Here is a 14,431-nt window from a genome sequence, read left to right as displayed (position 1 = left end):
TATGGAATAATAAATTACAATTTGGCATCTAATGTTGAAGAGAGTATGAATATAACAGAATATTTGGGGTAAACAACCTGAAAACCTTTATAGTTCAACTTTTATTTCTTCAAGTTCAATTTGGACATAGTTTTATTTATTTAACTATTTTATTTTGACAATATTATTTTCTGTAAAATCCAACAGCAGCCCATATTACTTTAGACATATCCTCAAACAATATATTTCTTCTTGGTTCACTCATTGTATTTTGTAAACATATTCTATATTTTCTTCAAGATATTTTAAACTTAGAAATATTTATACATGTACTGTAGTTGGCCCTTTGTATTTTGAATATATGATTCAATATAATTGAAAAATTGAGACAGTTGACAAAAACTTCAATAAAAACTACAAGGTCTCTGAAGTGAGTTAAAGTGAGTTATCCTTTTGTTTAGGCCAGATTTGATCAACATCTGTCATTGAGCCTTTGTTTCCCTCTCCCCACTGCAAAGGTAATTTTAAGTAATTAGAATGCTTTTGCTCATGACAATAAATGTGTAAGCACTCGTCTATTGTTTCATGCAGATGGCATCCTTAAGTAATTTCTCTCAATCATTACAAGTAAAGTACAGGATAGTTTTTTTTACCTTTTGAAAAGTATGTGAAGATTAATCAGAAGTCAAACATTAACTATTTTCATTTTACAATGAAATAACATATGAATAAATAATCTAAATATCTGATATAAATTGTTAACAAGATTATAATTTTTCACACTATTAACCACATATTTAGAGATGTTCATGCATCAATAATGCAGTGAATAACAACATTATTACCCTTAGTTTAGGAGTAAAGCTCCACAGTTAAAATCCAGTCCAGTAGTCTGTACACATCCAGGAATAAAACACCTGATGATAATTGAAGATCAAGCTGATCAAAACATAGTAAAAGATGTATATATTAAAAAATGTTTCATCTGTAAAGATGAGGTTAATAGTCTGAACAACAATAGTTATACAAAAATTAAATAAATGACAAAGTACAAAAAATATTATTTATTAATGAAGAAATAGAATTTCCATTATAAATATAAAAAAATCAAACTACTTTGTGTGCTAACTGAATAGTGATATCAGTAATATCATCTAATGTCTAAATTTTGTAGCTAACTTCCAGGCAGCTAAACCAGCAGTTAAACCTATTCCAACACCAACAACTTTGTTTGTCCATGAAAATTTTTTCTTTCGTTGTTTATTCTTAAAAAAACTTTCATCTCTGAAAACTGTATCTTCAAGTGATTTGGGATCCAGGAGAGATGGATCTTCCAAAAACAGAGTCTGAAAGGAAGGAAAAGAAATGTGATAAAAAATTTTAACGTTTTCTTTGTATCCAGTAGAAATATTGATTTCAAATTTTGGCACAAGACCAGCAATTTTGGGGAAGGGGTTAAATCGATTACATCGACCCCAATGTTCAACTTGTACTTATTTTATCCACCCTGAAAGGATGAAAGGTGAAGTCAACCTCGGTGGAGTTTGAACTCAGAATGTTAAGGCAGACAATGCTTTGTAGCATTTTGCCTGGCGTGTTAATGATTCTGCCAGCTCGTCACCTTAAAATCCAGTAGAAATACTAAGAAAGAAAAATTATCAATACAATATCTTAAGAGTTCATCTTTTTTTGTAAACTGTTGGCCAAAATATTTCCTTGGTATCTTGGAGGAAAAATTATAGGGTGGTGAGCAGTCACTAGTAATAAACTAGGACTGTAGCCAAGGTACTTAACTCATACCACACAACTTCAGTCCTACAAGCCATAAACAGATATCAAAAGGTATTTGTTTATGGTTAGTATGACACAATGATCTAGGTAGTGAGAACACTGTCATGTAGAAAGTATTTTGTTAATTTGCAATGTTGAATTCAACTGCTTATGTGGGTATTACTAAAAAAGGAATAGGCTTCACTAATCTTATCTGCCCTGAAACATCTACACAAGGAACAAAGAGTCTGTAAATGGTGATTGAATAGGAAAAAAAAAAGTCAGATCTGGTTTGTCAAATAATTGAAAACTTACCTCTTTTGCTGCTCTTTGTCCAGCTTGTATGGCACCACTCATGTACCCACAACACTGAGTCGCTGTTTCCGTACCAGCAAAAAGCAATCTGAAGGAATAGGAACATAATGATTTCTGTTAGTTAGACTATATAATAGACAAATGTAAGTTATGGTGCAAGAGCAGCAAAGGTGGTACAAATGGTACAGTGTTGGATTAAATATATCTTACAGCATTTAGTTTCATGTTACATTTTGCATTAAAAATCCAGCCAGGGCTGTCGTTGTTCAGTTTTCAAAGGACAATAAAATAAGAACCAGTAATACATTGGGATTCATCAAATTAACTATAAATTAGCTCTGTATCTAGTTTGTTCTCTTTTTTAAGCTAGTACAGTCTGTTTAGTGGAGGCGCAATGGCCCAGTGGTTAGGGTAGCGGACACGCGGTCATAGGATTGTGGTTTCGATTCCCAGACCGGGCGTTGTGAGTGTTTATTGAGCGAAAACATCTAAAGCTCCATGAGGCTCCGGCAGGGGATGGTGGCGAACCCTGCTGTACTCTTCCACCACAACTTTCTCTCACTCTTACTTCCTGTTTCTGTTGTGCCTGTAATTCAAAGGGTCAGCCTTGTCACACTCTGTGTCACACTGAATATTCCCGAGAACTACGTTAAGGGTACATGTGTCTGTGGAGTGCTCAGCCACTTGCACGTTAATTTCACGAGCAGGCTGTTCAATTGATCGGATCAACTGGAACCCTCGACGTCATAAGCGATGAAGTGCCAACAACAGTCTGGTTAGATGGATATTTGGCTGTTATTTCTTGCAGGTTGAAGGCCTGTGTAGAGGTGCTTTAGTAATAAGTAACATGTGTTTACTATAACTGGTAAATAAATAAGAATATATCACAACTAATAAATATTGCTCAGTAATCAACAATACATATCTCACTAAATGCATGTCATGGTTCATATTTTTGTGTAAAACTTTTTTTCACAAATAGAGAACTGTAGATATTGTTCAGAAAATCCAAGCTCCATAATTCAAATCTTATGGATCTTCAGTACAGTTTGATGCCATGATTAAGGAAATAAAGAAATTATAATACAAGAGATAGAGGACATTGGTAAAAACTAAACCCAACTATAACCTGTAAATATAAGATAAATTACAAATATGCAACAAGTTGAATTGATAGTTTACTAGCTTGTGTATTATAATCAACAACATGCTGTGACTTTGGCAATGACATTTAATTTCCAGCTATTTTATATTTGTAAATAGTTGGGAACATTTTATATTTGACAGTGCTTTGTTATCTTGCAATGCTGGAAGAAATAATAAGTTCTACCATGCTAACATGAAAGTGAAATATTAATTGGAAATTCTAGGAATATTCCATCACATAATATATCCCTGACTGCATGCCCCAGCCAATATTAATAGGAGTCAAGTACAGCATATAAAATATCCATAATCTCAACTATAAAGTAAAACAACCTTTAGCTAATTTCTCATTTTATACCAAATTTATAGTATGTCAGATATTTACCGAAGGTAAGGTTTCCGCATATTTGGAAAGTATTTTGTTCCACCTGGAACAATCATACTTGTTGGACTTCCCAATACATAAGGCTCCTGTGCCCAGTCCATACTAGCAACACTTATAAAATCCTTCACTTCAGGACCTAGAAATTTCTCAAGACAGTCTAGAACAGCTTTTACAAAAATGGGTTCCTGAAAAAAAATGAAACAAGGTTATAAATTATGTTAATACTGATGTAGAAATATTTATCAGAAATACTTCAATGATGATGATGATGAAGATGATGATAATGATGATGATGATCAAGATCATTATCATCTACATTTAACGTCTGTTTTCCATGCTGGCATGGGTTAGACCAGTGGTTTTCAAACTGTGGTCTGTGGACCACAGGGGGTCCGTGAACAGCAAATACTTTTTATGGGCAATTTGATTTTATATATGGTTTTTAATCGAAATCTTTTAATTGACAATAAACCTATTTGTTAAATACTGTTAAATAAACAAATGTAAAAATATATGTTATTTTAAGCAAATATTTATGTATAAATTTCATAAGCGTTTATAAGGGGGTCCCTAAGGTAAAGCCTGAAATATAAAGGGGTCCGCAAGTCAAAAAGTTTGAAAACCCCTGGGTTAGACAGTTTGATAGGAGCCAACAAGCCACAGAGTTACCTCAGCTCCCAATGTCAGTTTAGGCATGATTTCTAAGGCTGGATACCCCTCTTAATACCAACCACTTGACAGTGTAGGTACTTTTTCCATAATGCCAGCACTCATGAGGTTACCATGTTATTTGCAAGACAAAGTAAAGAAAGGAAAAGGAAAAGCTCCCCACCCCCCGCAACTGAAAGGAAGTGTACTTAAGAGAGGGGGAGGTAGATTTATGCCAGGTGTTGAAGACTAAAGAATGAATGATAGAAGGATAAGCACAGGTGTCATTAAAGGAGATACATAGCTACTCTGCATTATGAGAGGGTGAGTAAGAGTAGCTGGAAAGGAGAGTGCCAGAGCATATTCTCAGGGTACAAGGTGAGTATGGAATAGAATATAGACTGGATCAGGAGGGTAGGAAAATGTGGGTAATCTCATAAGAGTGTGAGAAGAGAGTGACAGATAGCTAAAGATGGGGCTAGAGGTGGAGGTAGTGAGAGAAGAAAAGGGATGGAGGTATGGCTGATGGCGTGCCTATATTTTTCTACACACACACACATACAGATAGCCGATGATACTGTACTGTGTAAGTAATACATTACAAATAAACATTTGCAAATATTCAAGCAGACAACTGCTAACATTAAAAATTATATTGTGTCCTTACTTCAACTTGACGCCATTGAACCATCTGGTCTCCACCAACAAAGGCCAGAAGAGCAGGAATTGGCGGTGATAAACTGGAACAATCATACACAATACACACGGGGCCCACACTTGTAACTATTTCACCGGAGAATTTCTTTTTTCTCCAAAATGCCTGCAAGGAGAATAAACAATGGAAATAATTATATCAGATTTCTTCAGTGAATTGAACAAATAATGGTTGGATGTGTATGAGAGTATATGTGTAATGTGCGTGTGTATGTGTTTGTAATGTAGATGTGTATGAATGTGTGTGTGTGTGAGAGAGAGACAGAAAGACAGAAGAAGTGGGTAGAGTAAGAGCTCTGTCAAGTAAAGAAAGTCAGCAATGAAAGCTAGAAGTACATGCACAGTACATAGAATAAAACACACAGTAGGCGCAGGAGTGGCTGTGTGGTAAGTAGCTTGCTTACCAACCACATGGTTCCAGGTTCAGTCCCACTGCATGGCACCTTGGGCAAGTGTCTTCTGCTATAGCCTCGGGCCGACCAAAGCCTTGTGAGTGGATTTGGTAGACAGAAACTGAAAGAAGCCTGTCGTATATATGTATATATATATATATGTATATATATATATATGTGTGTTTGTCCTCTCAACATCGCTTGACAACCGATGCTGGTGTGTTTACGTCCCTGTAACTTAGCGGTTCGGCAAAAGAGACTGATAGAATCAGTACTAGGCTTACAAAGAATAAGTCCTGGGGTCAATTTGCTCGACTAAAGGCAGTGCTCCAGCATGGCCACAGTCAAATGACTGAAACAAGTAAAAGAGTAAAGTAAAAAAGTCATAAAGGGAAAAGAATGCTTAAGTATATCTGGAGTAGTGTTGGAAAATTTTGAAAAGCATAGAATTTTTGAAGGATGTAGTATCCTGACTGCTAATAACTGATATGGGTGGTTTATTCCCTGCTTTGAAAATTCTGATCATTTCAAAAATGGTTCCAAAAATCAAAGGTGCTGCGCTGTTTTTTGAATGTATAAGCACGTAGTAATAATAATTGTAATGATAATTTCTAACATAAGTACAAAATCATGAAGTTTTGAAGAGTGGTTAGTTGATTTGTTTTCCTGGCTCAAGAAGGATAAAAGTTGGGATTTGAACACTACAAGATTTGAACTCAGGATATAAAAAGCCAGAACAAATACCACATGGTCGTTTGTCTAACAATTTTTCCAACCCACTGCCCTTACTGGTCATGAAATAGTAATTAAAGTTATTGCTGTAAGTTTTAGTTCTTCTGGTGTCATGATATTAGAATTAGAAACTCTTACAAGTGGAGATACTATTTGAACAGTAATTAGCTTATTAGTCAATCAAAGTAATTCACCCACTGATGGGTAATGTCAATATACTAAAACCGATCAGTGTACATTTATGAGTGAAAAAAAGTCTTGATTGTCAGTTTATCAAAATATTTAGTGAACTCAAGATTTAAAATTTGCTAAAATATTTAGCACAACACACCTTTGATGCAAGTCTGATGAAATGCCTCTCTAATGTCTAAAACTGCAAACATTACATGAATTTTCATTTAGAATTTTTGCATAAACTGGTGTTGCAAATAGAGATGATACGGAAACAATTGTAACTTATAATTAATGATGTGTTAAATATTTTTTTTGTTTTCTTCTTCTTTTCATTGTAATCATCATCATCATCATCATCATCATCATCGTTTAACGTCCGCTTTTCATGCTAGCATGGGTTGGACGATTTGACAGAGGACTGGCGAACCAGATGGCTGCACCAGGCTCCAATCTGATCTGGCAGAGTTTCTACAGCTGGATGCCCTTCCTAACTCCAACCACTCTGAGAGTATAGTGAGTGCTTTTACGTGCCACCGGCAGGCGGTACTGGCAACAGCCACGCTCAAATGGTGTTTTTACGTGCCACCTGCACAGGAGCCAGTCCAGTGGCACCGGCAATGACCTCGCTCGAATGTTTTTTCACGTGCCAGTAAGGCGACGCTGGTAACGATCATGCTCAAATGGTGCTATTCACGTGTCACCGGCACGGAATCCAGACAGCTGCTCTGGCAATGATCATGCTCGGACGTATTCATATATGCATGCATGCATGCATGCATGCATGTATGTATGTATGTATGTATGTATGTATGTATGTATGTATGTATGTATGTATGTTTGTTGATGCTCATCACACACCTACACACATAAATACATAAATTAATTTATTGCAGACAAGCGTGATGTTATTCGATAGAAATACCAACCTCCTTATATGTGAATATCACCTTAGTTAAATTACCAGGTTGCATATATTTAATAAGTTCTCGTTTTTCTGAAGGCAAATTAGGTATAAAATTGATATAGCCTGCAAGGTGAAAAAAAAAAAAGAAAAGTAATTAATGAATTAAAAATGTTTTCTCTTTTCCTTTAAGGATATTTTATTTACATTTTTTTCTTCAAATCTTTCTAGGAAAACAATGATTTAGAAACTTCAAGAGACTTGAAAAAATTCATTTTTAACTGTGGAACTCCAAATAGAAAAGCTATAAATGATAGCATATTCTTTCTATCTTCCTCTTTTTCCTTTTTTTTTCTTCTTTAATTCATGCTTGTATTTTCTTTGGTTTTGAATTTGTATTTTAATGTTGCTTTATATTATATATGTATCATATATATACATGTTATATATGTAATTATTAAATTATCTAAATTATATCAGATTATTATTTTCAGTAAAGACTAACTCAATAACCAAAAAGTTTTTTAATTCAATATTTACATGCTATTATTTGTTACCTTATCTACAAATAATAAAAACAAATTTCTTAATCCTTTAGTATTCAGATTACTCTGTCAAGTGTAATGCTTATTTATTCACATTGTTTTGAATTAATCATGCATTATCTCATAACTTTCAGAATTCGATGATGTCATTGTAGGATAGGAGTGAGAGGCTGGATCTTGATGGTTTGAACATAAAACAGGAGGAGTATTTGGGCCAGATATGACTGGTTTAAATACTAAAGGGTTAATGACTTCTGTGTTGTCAATATAGTTTAGATCACTATTTTCCAACCTATCTTTTGTTGAATTATAGACTCCATACACTGTTTTCATGACAAATCCTCCCACCATGATTATGTCATACAATTATTGTTAATCATAGTAGCTTTAATGAAAGTGTGTGGCCTAGTGGTTAGAATGTTGGATTCATGATCTTTAGATTATAGGTTCAATTCTCACACTGAGAAACAGGTTGGGTCCTTGAGCAAGACATTTCATTTCACATTGCTTCAGTACACTCCAGCAAAAATAAGTATATATTTCCCTGATTGAGAACCACTGCTATAAAGCATTTCCCTCTTTCCTCAATATTTCACTAATTAACTGTGAAAAAGGGAGGGCAGTTTGTTGTAGAAATATCAGTTCCAAGAAAACTAATTTAGCATGACAAAATGGAGAATACTATGATGTTGTCCCGAAAAGAAGTTGATCCTGTGATGGATTGGTATCCTGTTCAGAGTGAGAGAAGTTACACTCTCAACCTAAAACATCTTGAAAACCTGGATAATCTTCAACCTCACATGTAGGCTTGAGACAGACTTTGGTTTTGAGTATTTTAAATTCATTTTCTCGTATTTGGTGCCTCTCTCAATGAACACATACATTCCTTTCCACTGAGTGCTTAGATATAACACACAAATCTTTGATGTTGAGAAAAATAGATCTATAGAATACTAATTCATGGATTCTCAGGTGAATTTTTTTATTAGGTCTGCTCTTAGTTGTAAGTCTAGATAAACTTCCTTCTTTATATTTTGCTCCAGCATATATAGTTGTAATAGTAGGATAGTAGTAATATTAGTAGTAGTAATAGTCTTTCAAAGTTAGTGTGTTTACCTATGTGAGTTGCTTTCATGAGAGCTTAAACAGAAGCAAAATCCTTCTTGGAGTAATATAGTTTCAGTAGTTTTAGTCAATCATCATCATCATCATTTCGTGTCCACTTTCCAAGCTGGCATGGGTTAGATAGGTCATTGCAGTCCAAGTCAGTTCTTACTTGGATTTACTGTCTACCTAGATGGGTTGGAGGATGATATTTCACTCGTATGTTTCAGTTTTGGTATAGTTTCTATGGCTGGATGCTCTTCTTAACATCAAGGTTTGTTGATTAATTAAATGATTGATGTCTGAGTTTATGTATGGAGGTAAAATGTAGGAAATGAAATTGCATTATAGTGAAATAGAGAACAGTTACAAATGATTTGATCATAGAAGATATACAAGACGAAGGAAGAAAGAATGTTAATGGGTAAGGTACATAACTCTGCTTGCCCCAGTTTAGTTACTATAAAGCGGTGGTTCTCAACCATTTTTTGTCTATGGATCCCTTTGATTCCTAATTTACTCTACTGGACCTCCATAGCCATTCAATGTATATATATATATATATATATATAAAATCCTACTGTATTTTTATAATAAAATATTTAGAACTGTATAAAAAAAAAAGCTTAAAATATTTTGTGTATTGTAGAAGTATAAGCAATTTATTGCACATAAATTTTAACTACAAAATCATTTATGGACCACCAAGGGCCATATGGACCCTGATTGAGAACCACTGCCATAAAGCGTTCCCCTCTTTCCTCAGAGGGCAGTTTGTTGTAGAAATAACAGTTCCAAGAAAAATAATTTAGTATGACAAAATGGAGAATACTATGATATACCAAAAAGAAGTGTCAACAAGTGTTACAGCACTGAATAAGTTATTAAGAGACGCAAAAAACAAAAAAAAACAAAAAAAACAAAACGTTTGCCTGTATGTTTAATATTTATATATCAGGATTTAATGATGGCCCTTAAGGCTTATTTAGTTACATCTAAGTTCCTAGTTTTTCCCCTACATTACAACATAATAATAATAAGGATGTAGTACCAGGCAGTGGCTCTCATAGCCTCTGATCTTAATTGATTGGAAGTGTTATCATGTACATTGTTTTGTCTTGGTATAAAAGATGGGCTACAGCAAATATTCTGCTTAATACCACAGATTTGCTTGTCAGTTGTTTGACCTTAACCAGTTGAGCATGTCCCTTGGTGGCTGACGATATGTGCATCTCTGATCATGAGCAGAAGTAGTGGGGGAACATCAGAGCCATGTGTTGGGAGGAATTCTTTGGGGTTTGAATAATTCACCTTTGGAAACATGGGTGTTTTGCTCAACATCCTTAAACAAACCTTATTCAGGGACCTTTTGAGCAGGATTGGCTACTCAACCTGAAGAAAATTCTAACTGGGCCCCACTTGCGACGTCATGCGCTGTTTATCTTGATATGAGATCACCATGTTGCGCACATATGGTAGTGATGCATGTGCTTGGTGTACCCTTATCAGACGGGTAGTCATGATGGGTATAATGGACTTCGTATATTTTACCCCAGTGTCACTTTGATGGCATGCACTGCTCTCTCACTCAATAATAATGATGATGATGATGATGATGATTTCAATTTTTGGCAAAAGGCCAGTAATTTCGGTTGAGGGGATAAATCGATTATATCCATCCCAGTGTTCACCTAGTACTTATTCTATAGACCCTGTAAGGATGAAAGGCAAAGTTGGCCCCAGCAGCATTTGAACTCAGAACGTAAAGTCAGAAGAAATGCCACTAAGCATTTTTCCCTACATGATAACGATTCTGCCAGATCACCACCTTTTATTATAATAATAATAATAATAATTATAATCCTTTCTACTAAAGGCACAAGGCCTGAAATTTTGTGGAAGGCGACTAGTCAGTTACATCAACCCTAGTGCTTGACTGGTACTTAATTTATCGACCCTAGAAGGATGAAAGGCAAAGTCAACCTTGGTGGAATTTGAACTCAGAATGTAAAGATGGCTGAAATGCTGCTAAGCATTTTACCCAGTGTGTTAACAATTCTGCCAACTCACCACCTTACTACTACTAATAATAATAATTCTTTCTAATTTTGGCAGAAGAAAAGCAATTTTGAGGGGAGGAGGAAGTCATTACATCTTACACAAAGTATTTTGTTCAGCATGGTAATGATTCTGCTAGTTAACCACCTTAATAATAATAATGATTTCAAATTTTGGCACAAGGCCATCAATTTTGGGGAAGGTGGAAAGCCAGTTAGATTGACCCCAGTGCTCCACTGGTATTTATTTTATTGACTCCAAATTCATCAACTTCAATGCTCAACTGGTACTTATTTTATTGACCCCAAAAGTATGAAAGTCAAAGCCAACCTTGGCAGCATTTGAACTCAGAACATAAAGCTAGAAGAAATACCACCAAGCATTTTGTCTGGCATGGTAATGAACCTATCAGCTTACCACCTTAAATAATAATAATAATAGTTTCAAATTTTGGAACAAGGCCTGCAATTTTAGGGGAAGGGGTAAGTCGATTACATTGACTCCACTGCTCAACTGGTACTTGTTTTATTTATATTGAAAGGATGAAAGGTAAAAATGACCAAGGCAGCATTTGAAATGCTGCTAAGCACTTTGTTTGGCACAGTAATGAATTTACCAGCTCACCATCTTAAATAATAATGAGTTTATTGTATATAGTGCTTGGGTATATTACAACTCTCCAGAAAAGTTTAAAAGCAGGGACAGACAGTTGGCAGGTAAGTCAAGTAAAGAAAGACAACAATGAAAGCTAGAAGCACATGTACAGTACATAAAATAAAAAAACAAATCTAAGCAAAAATGAACATTAAAAGTGCCATAAAGAATAAAAGTACATAAGTATGTCAGGAGTCATGTTGATAGAACATTACTGTATTCCATTTGTTTAGAATGTTTTCGTTAACAATGTGGCATTTCAATTGTCATTAAATTGATATGGAATCTGTCTTGAGTCTATCCTGACTAAATCTGTTGTAGCTCTTCCAGCTATCTTCCTTGTTAGGCTAATAGGGTATGGGCTATGGTAGAAGACACTTGCCTTCAGTGTCATGCAGCAAGACTAAAACCATGTTTGGAAAGCAAACTTATTAACCATACAGCCATACCTGTGCCTAGATATTTCTATATATTACTTCCCTATATATTTAGCCTGTTTCAAGTGTACTGGCTCATGAGGCTGGAACTTATCTGGATTTCAAAGATGTTTAGATTGTGAGTACAAGATTCCACCTAGAACAGAATGTTAATCTGTTGCAGGAGTAACTTCCAGGTGCCACTGATACTCATTGATAGCCGAGTATTATGTACCATTTCCACCATTATTTATCCTCACAGTCCTGATTTGATCTCTACAGTCTTAGTTGGTTGGTTATGAGATTATCTCTTATGATCTGAACCAAGAGAAAGAAAACAAATAAAACATGAAGAAGTATGAATAAAAATAAAAATAACTCACCCAGCATATGAGGAGGAATTGCTAATATACAGTATTTGCATCTATAAACTACTTCTTTATTGTCATTGTCCTTCTTTTCAGCATAGACGATAACTTGATCATTATTCTGGAAAAGACAGATGTTAGGGTGATCAAAAGGAAATACTTCCTTTTTTGTCTTCATCGTTATCACCAACCTCATTTATTATCATTATTTAATCTCTGTTTTCCATACTGGCCCAGGCTGGATGGTTTAACAAGATCTGACAAGCTGGTGGTGTGTGATGTACTCCAATGTTTGCTCTGACATGATTCCTACAGCTGGTTGCCCTTCATTTGCAGAGTAAAGTGATCAGCATTAGGAAAGATATCTAGAATGCTGAATACCTTTTTCAAGGTACCAGTACTAGCAAAGTCAACTGAGCAGGGCTACAAAAATCTATAAAAAATACAAGTTCAGATGCAGGATTTCTGTTGAACATAAACTTTCTTAGGTTTTATTTCAAAACCAGAGCTAAACAACTAAAAGACATTTTAACATCATTTGAACATAGATTGTTTGAACATAGATCCTAACTAAAATCTTATACAAGATCAAAATGAACCTTCTCTAATTCATGTTTTCTTTCACTACTATTTCCAGAGAAAATATTCTCAACCTTTCTAACTAACACTCAGAACTGTAGTGTTTTGGAATTGTCTTCATATCCATGCTTTTTCTCTTCTCTCTTCTTTAAATATAAATGATCTGTTTGTTTTCAAATGGCTGTTTGTTTTCAAATGACTTTTCATAACCAGGAGTGTCCATCAATGAGTAACATAAAGGTAAGTACAGTGGGGCATAACTTTTCTTCAGGCAAAATCCCTGACAATAATCAATCTTACTGGTCTCATGCATGTATATGTGTGCGTGAGTAAAAGCCATGGGGCTAGCTTCTTCCTCCAGATGAAACTATTAAAAAATCCTCACCTTTCTCCAAATTCTGTGTTTTGTTGGCTAATAACCAATGAAATACTCACCAATTCTGCCACTGCTTACTACAATGAACTAATCCATTCTGTGGTAACCACTTATAGCTGCATAGACAATGGCAACTCGTAGTTAGGTATCTTATCTCTGGATACAACACACCAATGATAACAGAGTATAGACTGTTGAGATCTTGACTGACTGTTTGATACCTTCTAAATCAGCTATTCACAACTTCTGGCCACTATTGAATCAAACTGATCATTGACTGTAGAAACCTTACTAAGTCACTTTAGAAGAGAGTAAAGAAGATGAAAGGAATTGTTCCTTCTCTTAATGCAAGTGGTGTAGAGTGAAGGTTTAGTGGTTAGAACATTGGACTCACAATCATGAGGTAGTGAGTTCGATTCTTGGACTGGGCTGTGTGTTGTGTTCTTGGGCAAGATGCTTTATTTCCCATTGCTCCAGTTCATTCAACTGTAGAAATGAGTTGCGATGTCACTGGGACCAAGCTGTATTGGCCCTTTCCTTTCCCTTGGATAACATCAGTGGCATGGAGGGGTGTGGGGTGGCTTGTATGCATGGGCGACGGCTAGTCTTCCATAAACAACCTTGCCTGGACTTGTACTTCGGAGAGTAACCTAGGTGCAATCCCATGGTTATTCATGATTGAAAGGGGTCTTTACTTGGAGTCATAGTGTGAAAGCATGTGGCTTAGTGGTTAGGGTAATTTGCTCATAATTGTAAGGTTGTGATCTCAATTCCCGGTGGTGCATTGTGTCCTTGAGCAAGACACTTTATTTCCTGTTACTCCAGTCCACTTAGTTGGCAAAAATGAGTTGTATCTGTATTTCAAAGGGCCAGCCTTGTCACACTCTGAGTCACACTGAATCTCCCCGAGAACTACATCAAGGGTATGTGTGTTCAGCTACTTGCATGTTAATTTCACAAGCAGGCTGTTCCGTTGGTCAGATCAACTGGATCCCTTGTCATCATCAGTGATGGAATGCCAGTGACAGAGTTGCAGTAAACTACTGCTAGCCTGAGCCATTCCACTTCAGTTATATACCATATTTATATTTTCTGGGAGTTTCTAGATGAGGACAGAGACGAACAAAAGATGATTTGTCTCGGATGCACTACATATATATATATATATATATATA

The 14,431-nt window shown here is 35.4% G+C and overlaps 1 protein-coding gene across 4 annotated transcripts in view; it reads right to left on the bottom strand.

The window, feature by feature from the left end:
• Positions 1–1,028: 1,028 nt before the first annotated feature.
• Positions 1,029–14,431, bottom strand: part of LOC106869901 (amine oxidase [flavin-containing] A) — a 58,972-nt gene continuing 45,569 nt past the window's right edge. For all 4 annotated transcript variants that reach the window (XM_052977616.1, XM_014915833.2, XM_052977627.1 and 1 more), the window contains 6 exons: positions 12,317–12,422; positions 7,182–7,282; positions 4,911–5,063; positions 3,596–3,780; positions 2,065–2,152; positions 1,029–1,325 (listed from right to left, as the gene is read on the bottom strand). In XM_052977616.1, the coding sequence (XP_052833576.1) occupies positions 1,134–1,325; positions 2,065–2,152; positions 3,596–3,780; positions 4,911–5,063; positions 7,182–7,282; positions 12,317–12,422 (825 nt within the window). In that variant the 3' untranslated portion in view covers positions 1,029–1,133. The remainder of the gene's footprint in view (positions 1,326–2,064; positions 2,153–3,595; positions 3,781–4,910; positions 5,064–7,181; positions 7,283–12,316; positions 12,423–14,431) is intronic.

The sequence above is a fragment of the Octopus bimaculoides genome, chromosome 2 (genome assembly GCF_001194135.2).
Source record: "Octopus bimaculoides isolate UCB-OBI-ISO-001 chromosome 2, ASM119413v2, whole genome shotgun sequence".
Lineage (NCBI taxonomy): Eukaryota > Metazoa > Mollusca > Cephalopoda > Octopoda > Octopodidae > Octopus > Octopus bimaculoides.
Note: the sequence above shows the minus strand (reverse complement) of the source record. Positions and strands in the feature narration are given on the sequence as shown.